At 39.8% G+C, this 20,469-nt stretch overlaps 1 protein-coding gene across 2 annotated transcripts in view; it reads right to left on the reverse strand.

The window, feature by feature from the left end:
* Positions 1-765: 765 nt before the first annotated feature.
* Positions 766-20,469, reverse strand: part of NUCKS1 (nuclear casein kinase and cyclin dependent kinase substrate 1) — a 33,777-nt gene continuing 14,073 nt past the window's right edge. The window contains exons 2-7 of one of the 2 annotated variants that reach the window (XM_036077242.2): positions 16,699-16,748; positions 13,860-13,965; positions 10,723-10,778; positions 8,712-8,864; positions 7,734-7,880; positions 766-6,210 (exon numbers count right to left, since the gene is read on the reverse strand). In XM_036077242.2, coding sequence (XP_035933135.2) covers positions 6,011-6,210; positions 7,734-7,880; positions 8,712-8,864; positions 10,723-10,778; positions 13,860-13,965; positions 16,699-16,748 — 712 coding nt within the window. In that variant the 3' untranslated portion in view covers positions 766-6,010. Of the gene's footprint in view, positions 6,211-7,733; positions 7,884-8,711; positions 8,865-10,722; positions 10,779-13,859; positions 13,966-16,698; positions 16,749-20,469 lie in introns of both variants that reach the window. The other variant, XM_036077241.2, reaches the window with a different exon arrangement.

Consider the following 20,469-nt stretch of genomic DNA (forward strand, 5'->3'; position numbering starts at 1 on the left):
TAACCGACTGAGCCACCCAGGCGCCCCGAAACACCTAGAGATTATTGAGGAAAAGTGGCTGGTTCTTCCGAAGTCAACTTTGACCTGGGACAAACAACTCTTAAGCACGAAATAAAGTTATCTAGTCACTGAGCGGTAACAGCACACAAAAGCATTTAATTTCAAAGCCAAGCTGAATTGGTATGTTAATTACAATATTTAGATGACAAGGCAAGAATGTGAACAAGGGGAAAGGTTGAAAAGAATAGCTACAATATCAGCCCAATTCTAACGAGGGATCTTATACCATGTATCTAAGTAATATTTAGGTCTAAATTGCAGGTTAGTGTACTTCATATGGGTATCTGAAATTGAATGCAAATATCTGTTTTTTGAGTATAAATATTATCTTCCTCCATATATTATTGTTGAAACAATTTTGCCCTCTACAACTTCATAACCTTGGATGTGAACATGAGGAAAATGCTAACTAGGAATCCTCGTGCACCCAGGCCAGTGCTCCCCTGATAATCAGAAGTTAGGGAATCTACCACCTCTTCATTCCATACTCTTTAAGTATTAATTACTCCTTTTGACTTTTGAGACAAGACATGCCTTTCTTGTCACCAACAACAGTGATAGTCACTGTTAGTTTCTAAAGAATTCATTCAGGAAGCAGGTTCCCCCCAAGTCAGGCTGGATTGGGAGCTGACAGGTCAAAGGTGATCAACTATATGTCAGTGTGTTTGCTTGAGAGTGTTATAAGAAGTACACAGAGCACACATCTGGGTTATAAAAGCCCTTTTATAAAGCCATTTTTAAACAAAACAAAAAAAAAAGTTTACAAAAGAAAAAAAGATACAGAAAAAGAATAACTTGCTTCATATGTCCCAAAAAGAGAAAAAAAATAAAGGGGACAATGCCAACATGCTCAACAATAAAGGGTTCTTTTTCTTATTTTTTTTAATACAAAATACAAGCAAAGGATACACATACTCAAAACAGAGCTCAGGAGCAGACACGCAGTCCTGGAGACCCTTCAATAAAAGAAAGCAGGAGTTTGTTTTTTCTTTGTCTATGCAGATACATACAGAGACTGGGATATGTAAAAATTAAGTATCACAAAAGACCATCACACAAGTCTACCAACGCATGTTGCATCTATAATTCACGAACATGGTCAACAAAATCATGTTCACTTCAACCTCATTTCATTTAAATTAAAAAAGAAATCTTTTAAATAAAGTGGTTACATTCAAACTTTAACTTCCTTAGTACCACGGGCTGCAGAAGTCAGCACCGCGGTGGTGTGGCAAGGATGCTCAACCGCCTGGTGTCTGATCATGTATCTAGCAACACTGCAGTAGTAAGAAAGGGATGCCCCCCGTCTCAGCCCATGGACTAATTAAATACATTTAAACAGGTTCCTCTCTATAATCCTTCCTGCTCAGAACATAGATTAAGAACTAAAATCAAGGAAGACTGGGAGTTTTAGAGCTGGCAAAAACGAAGTCTGAAAGATGAATCAAGGCAAACAATTACTGAGAACTTGGCTGCTGCTTAACCTGGCAAGTCTTCAAGTCTTTCCTTAAATCTTGCAGGAATTAGGTGTATAAGGTTTGTTGCAACATGTTCATGGTAAACAAACTCTACTTAGAGCTCTTATTTACAAATCTTGTAACAAATACTTCTGGAGGAAAAGAAAGAAGTCACTAATTTCCCGAAGACGAAAGTTTACTTGCCAGACATATACAAACACACACTCACACACACACCCACACAATACTTCGGGGGGTTTTATACATGTTATTTAGGGCATAAGCTGAGTACTATACCCCTACACCCCATTGAAAAAGGAACAACCAAAAAAAAAAAAAATCCCAATTTTACCCTCCCCCCATAAATCTAGAAAACCCTCCCTTCACCCCTGATGTACAAAGTGTATGCACAATGGTGGCATTCCACCAGCCAGACAAAGCATGCTCAGACAGATGTCACCAGCTCAGTCCCTCCATTGGCACGGCAACAGGCAGGTTTACGGGACTTTTCCCAATAGTGGTTAATACACAGTCAGCACCACTGTGAATTTTGTGAATTAGGCTTCGGAAAAAAGTGTAATTTAGGGATTTGGGATTCAAAGAGTCATTTTGTATCAAGTTTATCCCAAGACGAAGGGAAAACGGGTTGCAGATGGAAACTTGGCTATAGATAGCTTGATGTCCCAATATTCAAACTAAGTCCCTTTTCCAATAAACCCAGCTCTATGCACAGAGAAAAGACAATTTTCTGACCCCAAGAGCAAACAGCTTGTTATATTTTCCCTATCCCGCGGCAGGAAATGTTTATTACTTGTTCTGCCTAAGTATCTGTCTGAATGCCATTAAAGAGCAGAGCCCAGGTTTTGTCCTTTCCAAACTCCTAAGGTGATAGTTTCTTCACAGTGCAGCTACGGGAGACGCAGGAACAGAAAGAACTCGTCAAATCCAAACCCCCACTCTTCGGAACAGCAGCAATGGCCACATGATCTTTTATAAAGCTTTCCCTGTTGCTCCTGGTAAATTCTGCCCTTGCCTTCCTACTACTCAAAGCAGCTCCTAAACTGGTTTAAAGAAAAGCACCTCTTTCTCCCAACCAGTTCTCTAAAATCCACTTGTTACTTTTATGTTCATGGATAAAAGAAGAAACGTTTAAAGAAAAAAAAAAAGCATCTAGTTCAGTCTAGCTGACCATATCCACGAGTGTCAACCTTTACTGGATTGTAACCTCAAATTCCACTCTTGATTCGTTACCTAAAAGAAAATGCTCTTTCAACAAGTGCCAAGGATAAGTATGAACTGAGGATTGAAATGGAGGCAAATCAGTTACTGTGGGGGGAAAAAAAAACAGTATGCAAGCTCCTTCCTGGGAAATCAACTATTCTTCTTCCAGAGGAAACACTGTTACCTCCCTAAGGGAGGGCACACCCCTTAATTTCCCTTCATGGACTCCACAGGGAGTGGGGCTATGAAAGGGAGAGATGCTTCAGAAAGCAGGACAAACCTCCTGTCACTGAAAATAACGTGTACCCTGTGGGCCGCTCCCGGGACTCCATCTGAGGTGGGGAGGGCTAAAAGCAGCAGGAAGTTACGGATTTAAGAAGATGCAAGCTACCCATTTCTAGCTGTGGACGTTGGGGAGGGAAGTCTGGAAATACAGCATCGTAAGAACCAGAATGTAGTGTCAGTCAGCATTAGCTGCCGAGATCCATGTTCCAGAGGTAAACCTAACAGAGCTAAGAGAAATCAGGTACCACAAACAAGCACCTTCCGAGTGAATGTCTCACTTCCTGAGCACTGCAAACAAGACCATGAACGACACTCTTGCCCCTTCGCCACAGGCACGCTAGGGGGAGAAATGGGATTGAGTCAAGGGTGGTGCCAAAGGCCACGGTCAGCTTCTAGCTTGTAGCCTGGTCCTGACGTCGCTACCAAGCCTGACTATGGAGCACCTATTTCCAGTTGAGACACCACAGTTGTCCTGCTATATGCATGCATGATTTGAGGGGAAGGCTAGAGTGTTTTAAATCATCAATAAAAAGTGGAGAAAACAAAGGTCTTTCAGAGCCTGTCTCATTTGGGGACACAGATCCTTTTGTCTAGTCCATTAGAAATATATAAGACATTTTTCAATCTCATGAATTTTTAAAAAAGGGATCGCAACCAAATGCACACAAGTCACCTAGAAGACAGGATTACCTCTAAAGAATGAGCGTATTATCACAGAGATGTTAGTGCAGATTAATATACTAAAGAGACCGTGTTACATAAAATACTGAGGCTAAAGTTTTAAAAGACCCCCCCCATCTTCACGAAACATAATCTAAGAAAAGTCCAAATGTTACTAGGAATGTAGGACTTATAAACCCCTAAAAACAGAAGTGCATGGTGGAAACACTGAGAAGTCTTTTACTAGATGAACACGAACCTTCTTGTTAAAATTGGATACCCTAACAAACCCACTAAAGCAAACAGAATAATCTTTATCACCCTCTTACAAAGTTCACCACTCTAAAGTTAACCATCACGAAAGGTAATAACCCAACTGCAACTTACGTTCAAGTTTTGCATTTTTGGCCAAGTACTAAAATCTCCAAATTCATTCTCTAACACGCGCCGCGCACAACAGTGAAATGACTCTGCCACTGGGTGTTATTTTAAAAAGTCACAGAGTAAGGATAGTCTTTAAAGTGTCTTAAAAATCAGAGTAAAAACATTCCTTAAATAACCTTTTGTCCTAGGAACATCTGCAAGAAAGCCATGTTGTCTGAGAGAAAAACATGCGCTAACTTAAAAGACAGAAAGAAAACTGCGTAAGATACTGAAGCAGCACACCTACATAAAGGCAGAGGTTAAATTTCACTATTTTTTTTTTTTCAACTTACTAGCACACTAAGACCCCTAACCCTTGCTCCCATGAGCTCATGGTATCAGGATGTGGAGGATCAAACCTACAGAACGATCTCCTACTTTCATAAGGCATGGAAAGTCTGTTCTCGGTGGCATATGGGCTCCTAACCACATGGTCTCCCTAGCCCTGAGCCCCTGAAACTTCGGCTTTAAGCAATGTGAGCAGTAAGCAGGGGCACCGGGAGAAAGACAAAAGCAAACTGAACGGTGTGGGAGCAGCATTTACCATACTCCCAGTCAAGCACAGAATGTGAAGTGAAGAAGAGAGCCGGGAGCAATCATGTCTTAGAGCACAACTTGCAGGCTCTGGGGATGCGGTATGCAGTGGTACCCTGGGCAGGAGCAGGAAGCCGAGAGATGCACTTCATGTGTCTACAAAGAAATGCGAAGATAGGTATGTGAAAAGACAAATGTTCTATCCCCAAATAAAAACAGAGCATGGTTCATGGGATCTGAATGCACATTTTTGGCATAAAAGAATTTCAATTTTCTATTTTCATAAAGGAAAAATCTCAAGTCTTTGTGATTGAGTTTCACATTAATTGGTACTTTATTTGCTTAAAACCTAAACATTGTCAGTTAAGAAGAAATCCACTCTGGTGTATAGATCTTGCCATTTAAATTCTAAGGTTCTTTTTTTCTTTTTTGATCCTTGGTAAAATTTTATCCAAGAAACAGAATAGATACATATATATTTAAAAACATGAACCATTAGAGAATGAAATAGGAAATCAAGAGTGATTTAAGTTTTGGCGGCCCTTGCCTCTTTTCTTTTTGTTGTTCTTTTAAAGTTCCTGAAAGACTGTAGCAGGATAAAAGGATCACTGGCTCCGGGTCTCTTTGAGATAACAAGTGATGAAATTAAAAAAAAACAACAACAAAGAAACAAAGAAACAAAAAAAAAACCACACCCTCAAACAAGGTCAGGTAACACCATTCCCTGCCTTGCCCCCAAGGTAAAAAATATGAATACTTGTAGTAACAATTCAGAATTCATCTTTATGTCCTACCTGCCCCATCAGTGGAAGTTTAACATCATGATTTTTTTAGACATCTATACTTATGTATATACACATATAAACTTGTATTAGATGACAACTGATTTTTTTAAGTCCAGGTAGAGAAAGAAGCAATCATTTTTAACTAAAACCCTTCTACGTTTTTTTGATTACGGTTCAACTTGCTATCATTTAGCAAAAAGCAAAATTTCCATAGTGTTCATCTCAAATCTTATTGCTTTACAACTGTGGTATTCCTTCCATTAAAAATAAAAAGGTGAAGCAGTCAATCCAGTGATTACTTTGACATGGCTTTCATTGGGAAGGGGTGGGAAAGAGGGGTGATGGCAAAGAGAGGACCAATAGACAAAAAGGTAAATTAAACTTACAATGGTTTTCTTAAAAAAAAAAAAGAGAGAGCGAATGTTATTTTCAAGAAAAGGAAAAAAAGCATTGAAAGCCCATGAGTCAAGCCATAGCCAAAACCATGTTCTATCTTAAGTAGGTTTTCTTTTTTTTCCCCCTTTTTCTTTTTTCTTTTTTTTTTCTTTTTTTAATAAAATCTCTCCCCAAACCATCATCACTTTTTTAATCCTCCCCAGACTGGGCTTCATCTTCAGACCCTTCGTCCCCCGATTTCTCAGGTGGAGGACTTGCAGAGGGCTTCTTTTCTGGAGGGCTTTCTGGTTCCTCATCTTCTTCTTTGGGAGAAGGAGTCTTTTCCTTTGATGCCTTTGAAGCTGTGGGGCGACCCACCTTCCCTTTGCCTTTCACAGGGCTTGGCGTCACTGGAAGAAGAAAAATACCAATGTAGGGAAGGGAAGAGAAGAGAAGATCTTTAAATAAAAATCGGCTATAAAACAAAACTTTATTAAATCTATAAGGACTACACCCCAACTGGCTAAAAATCAAGATGGGCACTGGTTCCCAATCACTCTTGCCAACACTATGGTGCTGCGTTAGCAGTAATGTTTATAATAAAGAAACAGGATGCTACAGAAACTGCATACTATCTATCCTTAGTGGTTTGTGAACACAAGTTGTTTATGATAAAAGTCACATTTAAAAAGCAGGTCAAAAAGAATGGATACAACGTGAGTAGAAACAGAAGTCACCGAATTTTTTAAAAATTTTTTTCTGGGGGGCGCCTGGGTGGCTCGGTCGTTAAGCGTCTGCCTTCGGCTCAGGTCATGATCCCAGGGTCGTGGGATCGAGCCCTGCATCGGGCTCCCTGCTCAGCGGGAAGCCTGCTTCTCCCTCTCCCACTCCCCCTGCTTGTGTTCCCTCTCTGTCTCTCTGTCAAATAAATAAATAAAATCTTTAAAAAAAAATTTTTTTTTCTGGGGCACCTGGGTGGCTCAGTCGTTAAGCGTCTGCCTTCAGCTCAGGTCACGGTCCCAGGGTCCTGGGATCGAGCCCCGCATCAGGCTCCCTGCTCAGCGGGAAGCCTGCTTCTCCCTCTCCCACTCCCCCACTCCCCCTGCTTGTGCTCCCTCTCTCGCTGTGTCTCTCTCTGTCAAATAAATAAATAAAATCTTAAAAAAAAAATTTTTTTTTTCTAAGGATGTGTCATTTATTTTTTTAACTAAACTCTACGCCCAACGTGGGGCTCGAACTCATGACCGAGATCAAGAGTCACATGCTCTACCACTGAGCCAGCCAGGTGCCGTCATCAAGGAACTTTTGACAATTCCATGATTCCTAGCAGTAAGAAGTGATGAGTAAAAAAAAATGTACAAATCACCAGTTCTAGCTGTCAGAAAAAAACCAAAGCAAATCTAGCTTTCTGATTTCACGACAAACGGGCTGTGACTAGGAGACTATCTGGCAGCAACCACAATGGCGCCGAGAAAATGAACCCATGTTGCAAGTGTGGTTTTCTTCTGCGAGCACAAAGGATGGTGTAAGCATCAGACCGCAGGACTGAAATCTATGATTACAGGTGTGCATTTTCACAATTTCACGTCTTTCCTAGCTGCTGGGGTTGTGATACGGGCGGGAAAGAGCGCACGCACAGCTCCACTGCTGCGATGTTTGTCCGCGGCGCCGGCCCACGGGTCGCTGCACACTTGCGGGAGGCGGCGGCGGCCGAGGGACCGGGCTGCGCCCCAGACTCCTGCAGGGGCCACAGTCCTTATGAATAAATAAGTGATGCTTCCCGGCATGGAAGACCGGATCCTCGCAGAACTCTCTTATTCTCGTGAGGTATGTGGCCAATGCCGAGCCCTAATGAAGAATTTCTGTAGAGAAAGTTTATTGGTTCTTGAAATTTTTCAAAGCAGCCATTTAATTTTACGTGTAGACAACTCACCTGTGGCCTTTAGCCTGGGCTTGGGCATTTTCTTTTCTTTTCTCTCAGGTTTGGACTTCTTAACCATCTTTTTGTTTTTCTTTTTTGAACTGCCATAGTCACTATCATCATCGTCTTCCATTAGGAAGTCTTCATCGCTGCCGGAATCTTCTGAGAGGAAAGAAGAATTTCAGCGTCCAACTTAACGTATACATCCTTCCAAGGGAACGAAGGGAGACAGCGCTAAGCATGACGGGAGGATGGGATCTGGGAGTCAAACACTCTTGGATTCTGGTGGCAGCTGTGCCGCCAATCTGGCTGGAGTCATCACCAGCCCCACGTGTAGGGTGGGTTTAGCACACGTGAGCATGCACACGCACACACACACACACACACACACACACACACGAGGGCTGCACCACTGACTTGTTTAAACAGTCAGTTGAAAACAGGAAGAGATAAAACTTAATCTGAATAAAAACTGAAGCCATCGCATAACTTTTTTTTTTCATCGGTAACTTTCGGTAGTTCCATCGTTCCCCTATAGTACTGGGGAGACCAGGGAAATGAAACAGAACCAATTTAGTGTGTTTGGTCCAACTATGAATAAATGAAACGAGAAAGCTAAATACAAAGCAGAAATACATATAGTTTATTAATCTGAGTAACGTGTGAAACATCTAAATCCTGCTACTAACACTTTTTTTTTGTTGGGGGAGGAGGTCTACACCTTTGGCTCCCGGGTCAAAATACAAATCCTAATCACAACACCCACCATGTAACTGTTTCTTTAACAACTGTTTGTTTAGTATTTGAGTTCAAATGATGGACATCATAATCGAGAGAATCTAAAATAACCAGTATCAAACAGCCATCTCTTCTAACAGCAAATATCTAATTTAAGGGACTGGCTGTAACATTTAGCAGCCACAAGAACGCAGAAGTAATCAGGGTCACAAACTACAATCGCGACCCCAGTAACAAGTCAGCCTCACGTACTCTCCTGGAATGGTGCCTCATCCTCCTCCTCTTGCTCTTCTTCACTGCCCACATCTTCCATGAGCATCTCTCTCTGTTTAGAAGCTGCCTTAGAGGCTGCCTGCCGCTGCTGGCGCACGTTTTTATGATCTTCTTTTTCATCTTCGCTGTCCTCTGTAAGATCAAAGTTACAATGCAGCGATCAAAGAGCTGTGTGCATTTATCTGACGGCTGAAAAGCCAGTATGAGATAGAACCTGCAGCTTTATTTCATTCAAACGGGGTACATCCTATCCTTAAAAATTCCTACAAAATATACAAAAGAGGAGCTAAAATTCAAAGAATGAACTTGAAAAAGATTATGTCCTCATTACTGCATAGAAAATAGCTTGGGCATGTAGTTTTAAGTAGTCATAAAGCTGAATTTAGGTGTGAATACATGCTTCCTGTAATGTATTTTAAACTTGTATCACTGCATCGCCCTAAAATTATCAATTACATTTCAATCTATGTTCACAGTTTTTAGAAACTAAAGTTAGAATTTTTTTTTAAGAGAGAGAGAACACAAGCGGGGATGGGGTGGGGTGGATGGAGGGTTGGGGGGGAGGCGAGGAAGGGCAGAGAGGCAATCTAAAGCAGGCTCCACACAGACTCGGGGTTCCTGATCTCAAGACCCTGAGATCATGACCTAAGTTGAAAGCTTACGGAACTGAGCCACCCAGGTGCCCCTAGAAAAATATTTTTAAATAGAAGAGGGGAAGACTGTCTTCCAATGATATTATTCTAAGTTACAAAACCTATTTCGTTTCAACTTAGGCAGTCAGATAACAGGCTAGAAAAGGAATGAAAGCAAACAGCTCAGTGGAGTGAATTCAGTGGAACTTTGTCTACCCTCCACATATTAGCTAACAGCAATCTCATTTAAAGGGAGATCCAGAAAGGCAAAAGCAGGGGAGTGTAGGTCAAAACTAAAGTGGTTGGGAGCAACACGGAATAAACCCTCAATACTGAGAAGAGTTAAATTCAGAAATATAAATACCAACAAGTAATCAGGATTTAACATTTTGCCATGGAGTCTCTATTAATTCTTTTGAGTTAAAATTCTTACCAAGAAAGCTTTCTCTGCGGCTACTGTTTCAAAGGACTACTTGTCAGTGAAACAGGTAAGGGTGAGACTGTCCTTTGCTTGCTCTTTACCCCAGAGTTCATCACCGCCCCCCCCTTTTAGAGCTTTATGTCACTTAGTATTATATATGCTCTTTTATTTTTATTTTTTTAAAAAATATTTTATTTATTTGACCGAGAGAGACACAGCGAGAGAGGGAACACAAGCAGGGGGAGTGGGAGAGGGAGAAGCAGGCCCCCCGCCGAGCAGGGAGCCTGATGCGGGGCTCGATCCCAGGACCCTGAGATCATGACCTGAGCCGAAGGCAGACGCCTAACGACTGAGCCACCCAGGCGCCCCTATATATGCTCTTTTATTTTTTTTATTTTTTTATTTTTTAAAGATTATTTATTTGACAGAGAGAGAGAGAGCGAGAGAGGGAACACAAGCAGGGGGAGTGGGAGAGGGAGAAGCAGGCTTCCTGCGGAGCAGGGAGCCCGATGCGGGGCTCGATCCCAGGACCCTGGGATCATGACCTGAGCCGAAGGCAGACGCCTAACGACTGAGCCACCCAGGCGCCCCTATATATGCTCTTTTAAATCAATTTAGTTTGATGTCTGTTATTTGTTCATGTAAATGGTTTTCAATGTTAATTATGTAGGAGAATAATCTGTAAATATTTTTAAAAAACAAAGCCCCAGTGTCCCACTGAAACCGACTGAATCAGAAATCCTGGGGTGGGACAGGAGAGTCTCCTCACAGGCGACTGTAGTAAGCCACCAGCCAGGAGCTCTTCAAAGATGGAGGCCTCTGTGTAATGCCAGTATTTACAACAGTGCCTGGCATTATTATAAAACCACTTACATGAAAATGTCCAATGAATAAAGATATAAATCAATCACCTAGTACATTAAAAACTGTTCATTACCTGCTGAGTGAGAATCATCCTTCTTGGTTTTCACATCTTTTTCTTCGGAGTCCTCACTAGAAAGGGAAGGAGGAGAAAGTTTTAAAAGTCTTAGATCAAAATCTAAGTGAACACAGATCCCCGGTGTCTCTGACAGGGAAGAACACTGAAGAACACCTCTTTTGTAGATGAAATACTCAAACAGATGCTGAGGCGTGAAACTGCTTCCATTATTTCCCTAACTTTACAGGGATGCTAATGAATAAGCACAATTGTATCGACTTTTGGAAAATACTGCTTCAAAGATCCAAAGGAAAAAAAGAAGGTACCTCAGCATGGGCTGAAAATTTCTCACCTGTGGATAAGCCCTGGTTCACAAGAACATTTAATTTTTTTTTAAAAGATCTTATTTATTTATTTGACAGAGAGAGAGAGAGAACACAAGCAGGGGGAGTGGCAGGCAGAGGGAGAGGGAGACGCAGACTCCCCCCTGAGCAGGGAGCCCGACGTGGGGCTCGATCCCAGGACCCCGAGATCATGACCTGAACCAAAGACAGACACTTAACTGACTGAGCCACTCAGGCGCCCCTCAGAAGAACATTAATAAAAAAACAATTCTCCGTTGTCAGAGGCAGAGTATAAAAATACTAAAGTAAATTACATAATGTGTGAATGGTGCGAAAGTAGGCAAATAAATGGACAGTACCAAATATAGATGCAAAAACCACCTAGAACACAATTATTAAAGGAAACTGGAGTGCAATTATATAGATTACAGTATCTCTAAAAATTTATCTAAAACAAAATGAAAATAAGTGAACAACTATCTCCTCATATTTTTTGCCTCTAATATTTTTTCCTTCTTTTTTTTTTTTTTAAGATTTTATTTATTTATTTGACAGAGAGAGACACACACACACACAGCCAGAGAGGGAACACAAGCAGAGGCAGAGGGAGCAGCAGGCTTCCTGCACAGCTGGGAGCCTGATGTGGGGCTCGATCCCACCCTGGGATCATGACCTGAGCCGAAGGCAGACGCTTAACGACTGAGCCACCCAGGCGCCCTGCCTTTAATATTTCTAATACATCAGAAACATAAACACATAGACCTGCCTTGTATCCTAGAGAAAATAAAAGTCCGCTCAAGATCACTGCGAAGTAAAATAATTAAGAAGGTGCTTCAAAGTTCAATGGAAAGTTTTATAAAACAGTTTTTTTAAGTCACAAAGATGCACACTTTATGTCCTTACAAATCTTAGCTCCTGTCATTAATTAGTTGTATGATCTCAAGCAAATTACTTGTTACTCTCTTCAGTTCTAAAATTTTATGATTCAATGAGAAATTCCAATAAACAACAACAAAAAACCACTCATACATAAAAACTGCCTTCATAGCTTTTTCAAACAGCAGGTCTTGTAAATCTCTTTTGGTATTTCCTATAATCTAGACCACACTCAAATGACAAACTACCGAACCCAAGATTCCCAAACAAAGAGAAAAACCAAATACATTTCCTTACTAAGCAATCTGATCCAAGACACACTGTAGTTCTGAAACCTGTGACTATTCTAAATGCTTTTATGCAAAATAAGCACTTAATTCACAAGTCACAATGACAAAGAACTATTACTTTTTCTAGTTCTTTTATTACTGGGTTTATAGAGACCATTACTCCTTGAGTCCCATTACAGTAATGTCAAGTAAAAGCTGAACTTTTAAGTAGAGACCAACAGAAAATTCAAAACAACAATGGTCTGAGGAAATAAACTATACAAGGCAGTTAATACAAACGGCAATAAAAACTGTATTTCAACTGCTCCTGACACTTAGGAAAGAAAAATAAAACCAAATGATTAGAACAAGGAAAAGTTTAGGCTACATATTAATTATATTGATGAGACATTGTAATAGGTAGCAGGGGACAGAGAAATTCATTCCTAAGAGAAATATAAAAAATGAATATAATGAATCAAAGTTGGGCTGCTATATAAAACTGGATTAGAGATATACACTACAACACCATGGAAGACCTGTCTCCCCACAGCAAAATTTTGTCTTATTTGTCCTCAAAACCATGTTTCTGAAATTCTCCAGGAAAGAAAATATTGGAGGTAAATACTGTTGTTTCTACAAATTTAGCATCCTGTGAATTCAGAATGGAAAGACTTCTGTGTGGGGCTTTATAAGATTTTAGTACTTGAAGGTAAGTATCTTGGAAGAACTGATAAGAAAAGATTTCATTTCTTTGAACTCTCCTACTTAACAGTATTATTTGGAAGTAGTATCACCTAATGGTTAAAACGTGGACTTTGGAGTTCAACAGACATGGTTCCAAAACCTGTTGGTCCATTTGCTGGATAACTTGGACAAATCACTGAACCCTTCTCTAAGCTAGTATTACCCTAATAAAGGTGTTATGGGAATTAAATGATAATAAATATAAATTAGCACATAGTAGAGACTGGCAAAGAATCATAAACGGTAGCGATCATCATCATCACCTTTACCATCATTAAGAAGGTCTTAAAGTTACGCAACACTGAGTATGAGAGTGTGTAGATCTGTGATAGCAGAGGCAAAAATTACAGTGCTAGTCTCATGAAGCAATTATAGTTAAAATCACAACTCCTGTGAACTTGTTTATAAAACTGAAGGAAAGGGGAACAAAAACCCCCATGAATGATTAAGGTATCTGAACAAAGGAGAATGGATGATAGACAGTAAAACTCAGCAGGCTATACAACTTAAGACTCTATAAGCTTTAGTTAGGATTCTGCCAGTGCTGGGTGACTGAATGGGAGAGATCAGTCACTCTGCTATCACTACAATGAAAATGCCAATACTAACGTTAGGTAACAAATGACATACTTAAACAATCTCTCTGCTTATGTTCAGAGGTTTGAGGTAGTGACAAAGGTATTCTTGGAGATCACCTTGGATTCCAGCTTGAGTCCAAGCAAGCCTTGCGATCTTAAAGAGGGTAACCTCTAGACTTAAGAAGCACTGCCTGAGATAGTAAGAAATATGCAAAACAACATGAAGTGGACAATAAGCACTTTCCCAAAGTAAACAGAGATTCCACCAATTTAGAGATCAGAGACCACCCTCACCTCCAGTGGGGCAGTGTAAGCAGGAACAGATTAATAATGCCTCTTACCTATCCTCCTGTGAGTTCTTTCCAGATCGCCTCTTATTTTTAGCTTCTCGAGGAGATGACCGAATTTTCTTAGCTGGAGGGCCTGAATCTCTTCCATAATCTTCATCTAAACAGAGCATTTTTCAAATTCAATGAACTATATTACGACTTTTACATGTAGAAATTATCACTGCTTATTTTTGGAGATAAATCTCTCAAGCTATTTAAATGGTGAGGGGGCAGGATTTCCCAAATAATTTTCTTTCATTTTTTAAAAAATAAATTGTTTTCAGGGAGCCTAGGTGGCTCAGTCGTTAAGCACCTGCCTTCGGCTCAGGTCATGAGGCCAGGGTCCTAAGATCGAGCCCCGCATCGGGCTCCTTGCTTGGCAGGAAGCCTGCTTCTCCCTCTCCCACCCCCCGCTTGTGTTTCCTCTCTCGCTGTGTCTCTGTCAAATAAATAAATAAAATCTTAAAAAAAAAAAATAGTTATCTAAGCCCAGTCCCTTTTAGTCCTCATGTGTTTACTTTAATATGTCCATAGCCAAATATCTCTTACCATTTCATATCCTACCATTTAATTTCTTAAAGATACTGCCATGTTTCAACACCTTCCTATTTACATGAAAACTATTATAGTAGTAAAGCAATACAAGCATTTTAGAATGTAGAGAACCCACAATTCTACAATCCTAACACAATTACTGTTATCAAGTAAATTGCTTTTATTTATTTTTTTTTTTAAAAAGATTTTATTTTTTTGAGAGAGAGAGACACAGCGAGAGCAGGAACACAAGCAGGGGGAGTGGGAGACGGAGAAGCAGGCTTCCCGCAGAGCAGGGAGCCCGATGTGGGACTCGATCCCAGGACCCTGGGATCTGACCCGAAGGCAGATGCTTAACGACTGAGCCACCCAGGCGCCCAAGTAAATTGCTTTTAAGCTAAAGTATTAAATGCAGCATACTCTGACACTTGAAGAAAATATCTCTAACTTCTAAAGTCCTATAGAACTAAAGAAAATTACCCAATCTTAAAAATTGACTTTTTTTTTTTTAAGACTTATTTATTTTAGAGAGCGAGTGTATGCATGTGAGCAGGAGGAGGGGCAGAGGAAGAGGGAGAGAATCTTCAAGCAGGCTCCATGCCCAGCGCAGAGCCCGACATGGGGCTCAATCCCACGACCCCAAGATCGTGACCTGAGCCAAAATCAAGTGTCGGATGCTCAACCGACTGAGCCACTCAGGTGCCCCCAAAATTGATTATTTTTAAAACTGTTTACTACACCATTTTATATAATAGTGGAGAGATCTGGAAGTAGTCTGGAGCTTCAGCAATTATTAAATGGTTGGACACATAAATTCCATTATGGAATATCACACAACCATTAATAGGAGTTTCTCAAATAACTTTTTTTTTTTTTTGAGATTTTGTTTATTTATTTGACACAGAGAGAGCACAAACAGGGGTGAGTGGCAGGCAGGCAGAGGGACAGGGAGAAGCAGGCTCCCCACCAAGCAAGGAGCCTGATGTAGGGCTCGATCCCAGGGCCCTGGGATCATGATCTGAGCCGAAGGCAGCCGCTTAACTGACTGAGCCACCCAGGCGGCCCTCAAATAACTTTTTGTAACAGGAGAAATATACTCATAAGTAGGAGTGGGATAGGAGGGGGACAGAACCCAAAATTCTATAGCAAGACTTCAACTACGTTTTTATTTTTTTTTTATTTTTTTTTAAAGATTTTATTTATTTATTTGAGAGAGAGAGAATGAGAGAGAGAGAACACATGAGAGGGAATAGGGTCAGAGGACGAAGCATACTCCCTGCCGAGCAGGGAGCCCGATGCGGGACTCGATCCAGGGACTCCAGGATCATGACCTGAGCCGAAGGCAGTCGCTTAACCAACTGAGCCACCCAGGCGCCCCTCAACTACGTTTTTAAAAGGGACAAAAGACATAGGCTTTTTAAACAAAAAGGTTAAAATGGCCATTTGCTAGCCAAGGGACCTTGAATAATATCTCTGCCTCAATTTCCTTATCGGTAAACAGTAACAGTATTCCCCATTTTAATAGGACTGCTCTACAAGGATTAAATGAATAAATGCAAATATTTAGCAGCATTTAATAAATGTTAGTATTTCTTCTGGGAGGCTGATTGTATGTTATTACTCTTCTTTACATTTCTGCATTTTCTAAGTTTTCCCAAATTGCACATATTACTTTTATAAGTAAAATTAGATTTAAAAAAAAAAGGAAGAATAGTAAATGCATCTGGAAAATAATGAGAATAAGGGCATATTCTAAAGAAACCTCTTATGGCTAAGATTTAAGACATATTATTCAGGGACGCCTGGGTGGCTCAGTTGGTTAAGCATCTGCCTTTGGCTCAGGTCATGATCCTAGGGTCCTGGGATCGAGTCCCACATCGGGCTCCCTATTCAGCAGGGAGCTTGCTTCTCCCTCTGCTTGCTTCTCCCTCTGCCTGCCGCTCCCCCTGCTTGTGCTGACAAATAAATAAATAAAATATTAAAAAAAAAAAGACATACTATTCATTCCATGATAAATTAGTTCACAATTCAAGATGTTTCACAAAATACTCTAAGTTACTTTATTATGCAAAAAACTTAAACTAATATAAGGTACAAGTTTTACTGTGATTATAGCTGGGGACATTATCAACTAATAAATACTGCATCAGAATTACTGCACATTTAAACTATGGAATCCAAAACTGATAAGAAAAAAATTAAGTATTTATTATCAATGACTTACTAAAGAAAGTTAAAATCCATGCAAGTTCAACTTTTGTTTTGGGTGACAGAGATCTTGATATAATTTACAATTTACTGAAATCATGAAACTTACCAGCATCATCAGATTCCTGAAACTGGGAATAATCAACGACCTTTCTATTTCTGTAGAAAGAAGAGACTCTAATTAAGATCATAAAAATGGAGAACTTTTCTATGATATTAAAACACATGCTCCTATCTCATAAACAAAATTAGAACTAGCTCTGTGAAATTTTTCAATAAGCCCCCACCTCAGCCAAAAAACCTTCACGTTGTTACAGAAAAGTCTAACTTAAACCAAAAGTATTTCAAACTACAATTCTCCTATTGCTCATCTCAATGAGAGCTCAAATACTATTCTCTCCCTCAAAACCTCCCACCTCCCAAAACACATTTAAACAGCAAAATGAGCCAAACTACCATATGAATTCATTAATGACACAGAAATATCACATATGCATCAACAAAAACTAAATGCTTTACATTTTTATTCTTACTGCTATACACACATACACGTGTATACCTGATAAAATTATCACTGAGTTTTTTCAAGACAGAGTGATTTTTAAATATAATAGTTACATTATAATATACAAATTATGGTGATAGTAGATTAAGCCTTACATTGAAGAAAAAATAACTGATCCATTCAGAAGATGCTTTTTTTTTTTTAAAGATTTTATTTATTTGACAGAGAGAGACACAGCAAGAGTGGGAACACAAGCGGGGGAGTGGGAGAGGGAGAAGCAGACTCCCTGCTGAGTAGGGAGCCTGATGCAGGGCTCAATCCCAGGACCCTGGGATCATGGTCTGAGACAAAGGCAGATGCTTAACGCCTGAGCCACCCAGGCGCCCCAGAAGGTGCTTTTTATTAAATGGTCTGTAATTAAGAAAAATATGAAAGTCTCACAAATTTATGTATCTACTTGACTCAATGATTTTAAGTACTTCTTTTAGGTAAGGCATCTTTAACAACTTGAACCAATCTTAATTTCCATTTTCGTACTTCATACTCTAAAAGTTTAAAATTCCTCCTTTAGAGATATATAAAAGCTTCCATGTTAGTATCCAAATAGCCTTGCTTTCAAAAGAGCCTTCCAGGTACTGTACCATTTAGATACTGAATAAGTGAACGGAAATCACTAAAAGAAACACGCCACCAACTACACTTAAGCCTGAGCAGAGGAATATTCCTGATTTTATAGATTAAGACATCATTTATATCCAAAGACAACATGCTCAGAATCCAAGAATACAGACAATTTCTATGTAAGATGTGAAAATGAAAGGTGTAGGAGTGAATTCTGAAAATATGGGGCTTAGATGTGGAGGAAGGTATAGCCATACCTTGGCTTTGGAAAAGATAGGCTCTTAAGGGATTTTGCCTTCTGTTTTTCTTTGGTCTACCAGCAATGAATTATCTTTTCATTGTACTGCCTCAGTAAGTCAAGATGCAAAACTATAAAATATGCTCTAGATATATTTTGTTAAAAGCAGCTGATTTTATAAATAAATGATACCATTTTATTAGGAAAGTTAATTTTAAAAACATGACTATTAATTCCACTTATATGAGATATCTTAGAGCAGTCAAAGTTAGAGACAGAAAGAATGGTGGGGGCACCTGGCTGGCTCAGTTGGTAGACCGTGTAACTCTTGATCTTGGGGTTTTGAGTTTGAGCCCCCGTTAAGTGTAGAGATTACTTAAAATAAAATAAAATAAAATAAAATAAAATAAAATAAAATAAAATCTGGGTGGCTCATTCAGTTGAGTGTTCGACTCTTGCTTTCAGCTCAGATTATGATCTCAGGGTCTGGAGAGCGAGCCCTGCAGCTGAGTCAGCTTGAGATCCCCCCACCCCCTCTGTGCACACTGCTCTCTCTCAAATAGATAAATAAAATCTTTAAAAAATCTCCCTCTGCCTGCCGCTCCCCCTGCTTGTGCCCTGTCTCTCTCTCTCTGTCAAATAATCAAATAAATAAATAAAATCTTAAAAAAAAAAGTTAAAAAAAATAAAAAAAAAAAGGAAGGAAGGAAGGAAGGAAGGAAAGGAAGGAGAATGATGAGGGGTGCCTGGATGGCTCAGTCTGTTAAGCGTCTGCCTTCGGCTCAGGTCATGATCTCAGGGTCCTGGGATCCAGTCCTACATTAGGCTCCCTGCTCAGTGAGGAGTCTGCTTCTCCCTCTGCCCCTCTCCCCGCTCGTGTTCTCGCTCTCAAAAATAAAAAAATAAAGATAAATAAAATTAAAAAAAAAAAAAAAGAATGGTGGATACCAGGGGCTAGGGGGAAGGAGATAGCTAATGACATGCATAGTTTCACTTTTGCAAGAGAAAGTTGTAGAGATTGGGTGCATAACAGTGTGAATGTATTCAACACTACAGACCTGTACACTTAAAAATGGTTAAGATGGGGGCGCCTGGGTGGCTCAGTTGGTTAAGCGACTGCCTTCGGCTCAGGTCATGATCCTGGAGTCCCAGGATCGAGTCCCGCATCAGGCTCCCTGCTCGGCAGGGAGTCTGCTTCTCCCTCTGATCCTCCCCCATCTCATGCTCTCTCTCTCTGTCTCATTCTCTCTCTCAAATAAATAAATAAAATCTTTAAAAAAAAAAAAAAAAATGGTTAAGATGGTAAATTTCATGTGATTTTTACCACAATTTATTATTTATTTATTTATTTATTTTTAAAGATTTTATTTATTTGACAGAGAGAGACACAGTGAGAGAGAGAACACAAGCAGGGGAGTGGGAGAGGGAGAAGCAGGCTTCCCACTGAGCAGGGAGCCCTATGTGGGGCTCGAACCCAGGACCCTGGGATCATGACCTGAGCCGAAGGCAGATGCTTAACGACTGAGCCACCCAGGCACCTCTTTTTACCACAATTTAAAAAGAATAAAATATTTTCTATAAAAAAAGACTAGTTGGGGGGCTGATAATTAAATGCCTACTATGTTTTAACAAACAGTGATTTTTAATGATAGATACTATGAAAAACAGTATTATGACTATGCTCTGCATTATTTAGGATCAAGAAAAATGGGACATGTAACCAGGATAAGAAAAGTATCCAGAAGAGGGAGTTTGAAATCTTCATCTCTAATAGTTAATGTACAGGTTCTGAAATTGCAGGCATAATAATTCTAGTTTATCCATGCTGGTGGGATTGCAACTAAAATAATGGTACAATTTTTGGGTACCATCTATCAATAGATATATTCTATGAGACTATATAAAGAAGGGTAACCAGAATGGCGAAGGGTTTATCATATGTAGAGCAACTAAATAAACTGGAATTTTTAACTTGTAAAAGAGAAAACATGTTAGCTACTTTAAGGCTTTAAAAATAAAGGAGCAATAAACATACAGGCCTATCAGCTTCCTGATCGATTAAGTGTGGGTTCAACATAACAGTTAGCTAAGATAGTTACTTCCTTAGTCTGTCACAAGGAATACTCCAGAATGGAATTACACAGTAAAAAGTATAGAATCTTTGTTAATAGGAATCTTGGGTTCTGGTTCTAGAACTTTGGGCAAATCACATAATTTCTTTGGGCCTCAGATCCTTCTCTGCTGGAATTGATGGCCTAAATTGCCGGACAGATGTAAAAAGTTATGCCTTTTTTTTTTAAAGTTTATTTAAGTAATCTCTACACCCAACATGGGGTTTGAACTCATAACCCCGGGTTCAAGAGTCACACACTTTTCCAACTGAGCCAGCCAGGAACCCCTATGCCATAAATTTAAATAAAATTATTACTAAAGTTCAAGGAAAAAGTTTTCCTCAATTGCAAATGGTCAACTATCATTCTGTGTATGACACATCTTAACTCATATCGCTGTACCAT

The sequence above is a fragment of the Halichoerus grypus genome, chromosome 7, assembly GCF_964656455.1.
Source record: "Halichoerus grypus chromosome 7, mHalGry1.hap1.1, whole genome shotgun sequence".
Taxonomy (NCBI): Eukaryota; Metazoa; Chordata; class Mammalia; order Carnivora; family Phocidae; genus Halichoerus; species Halichoerus grypus.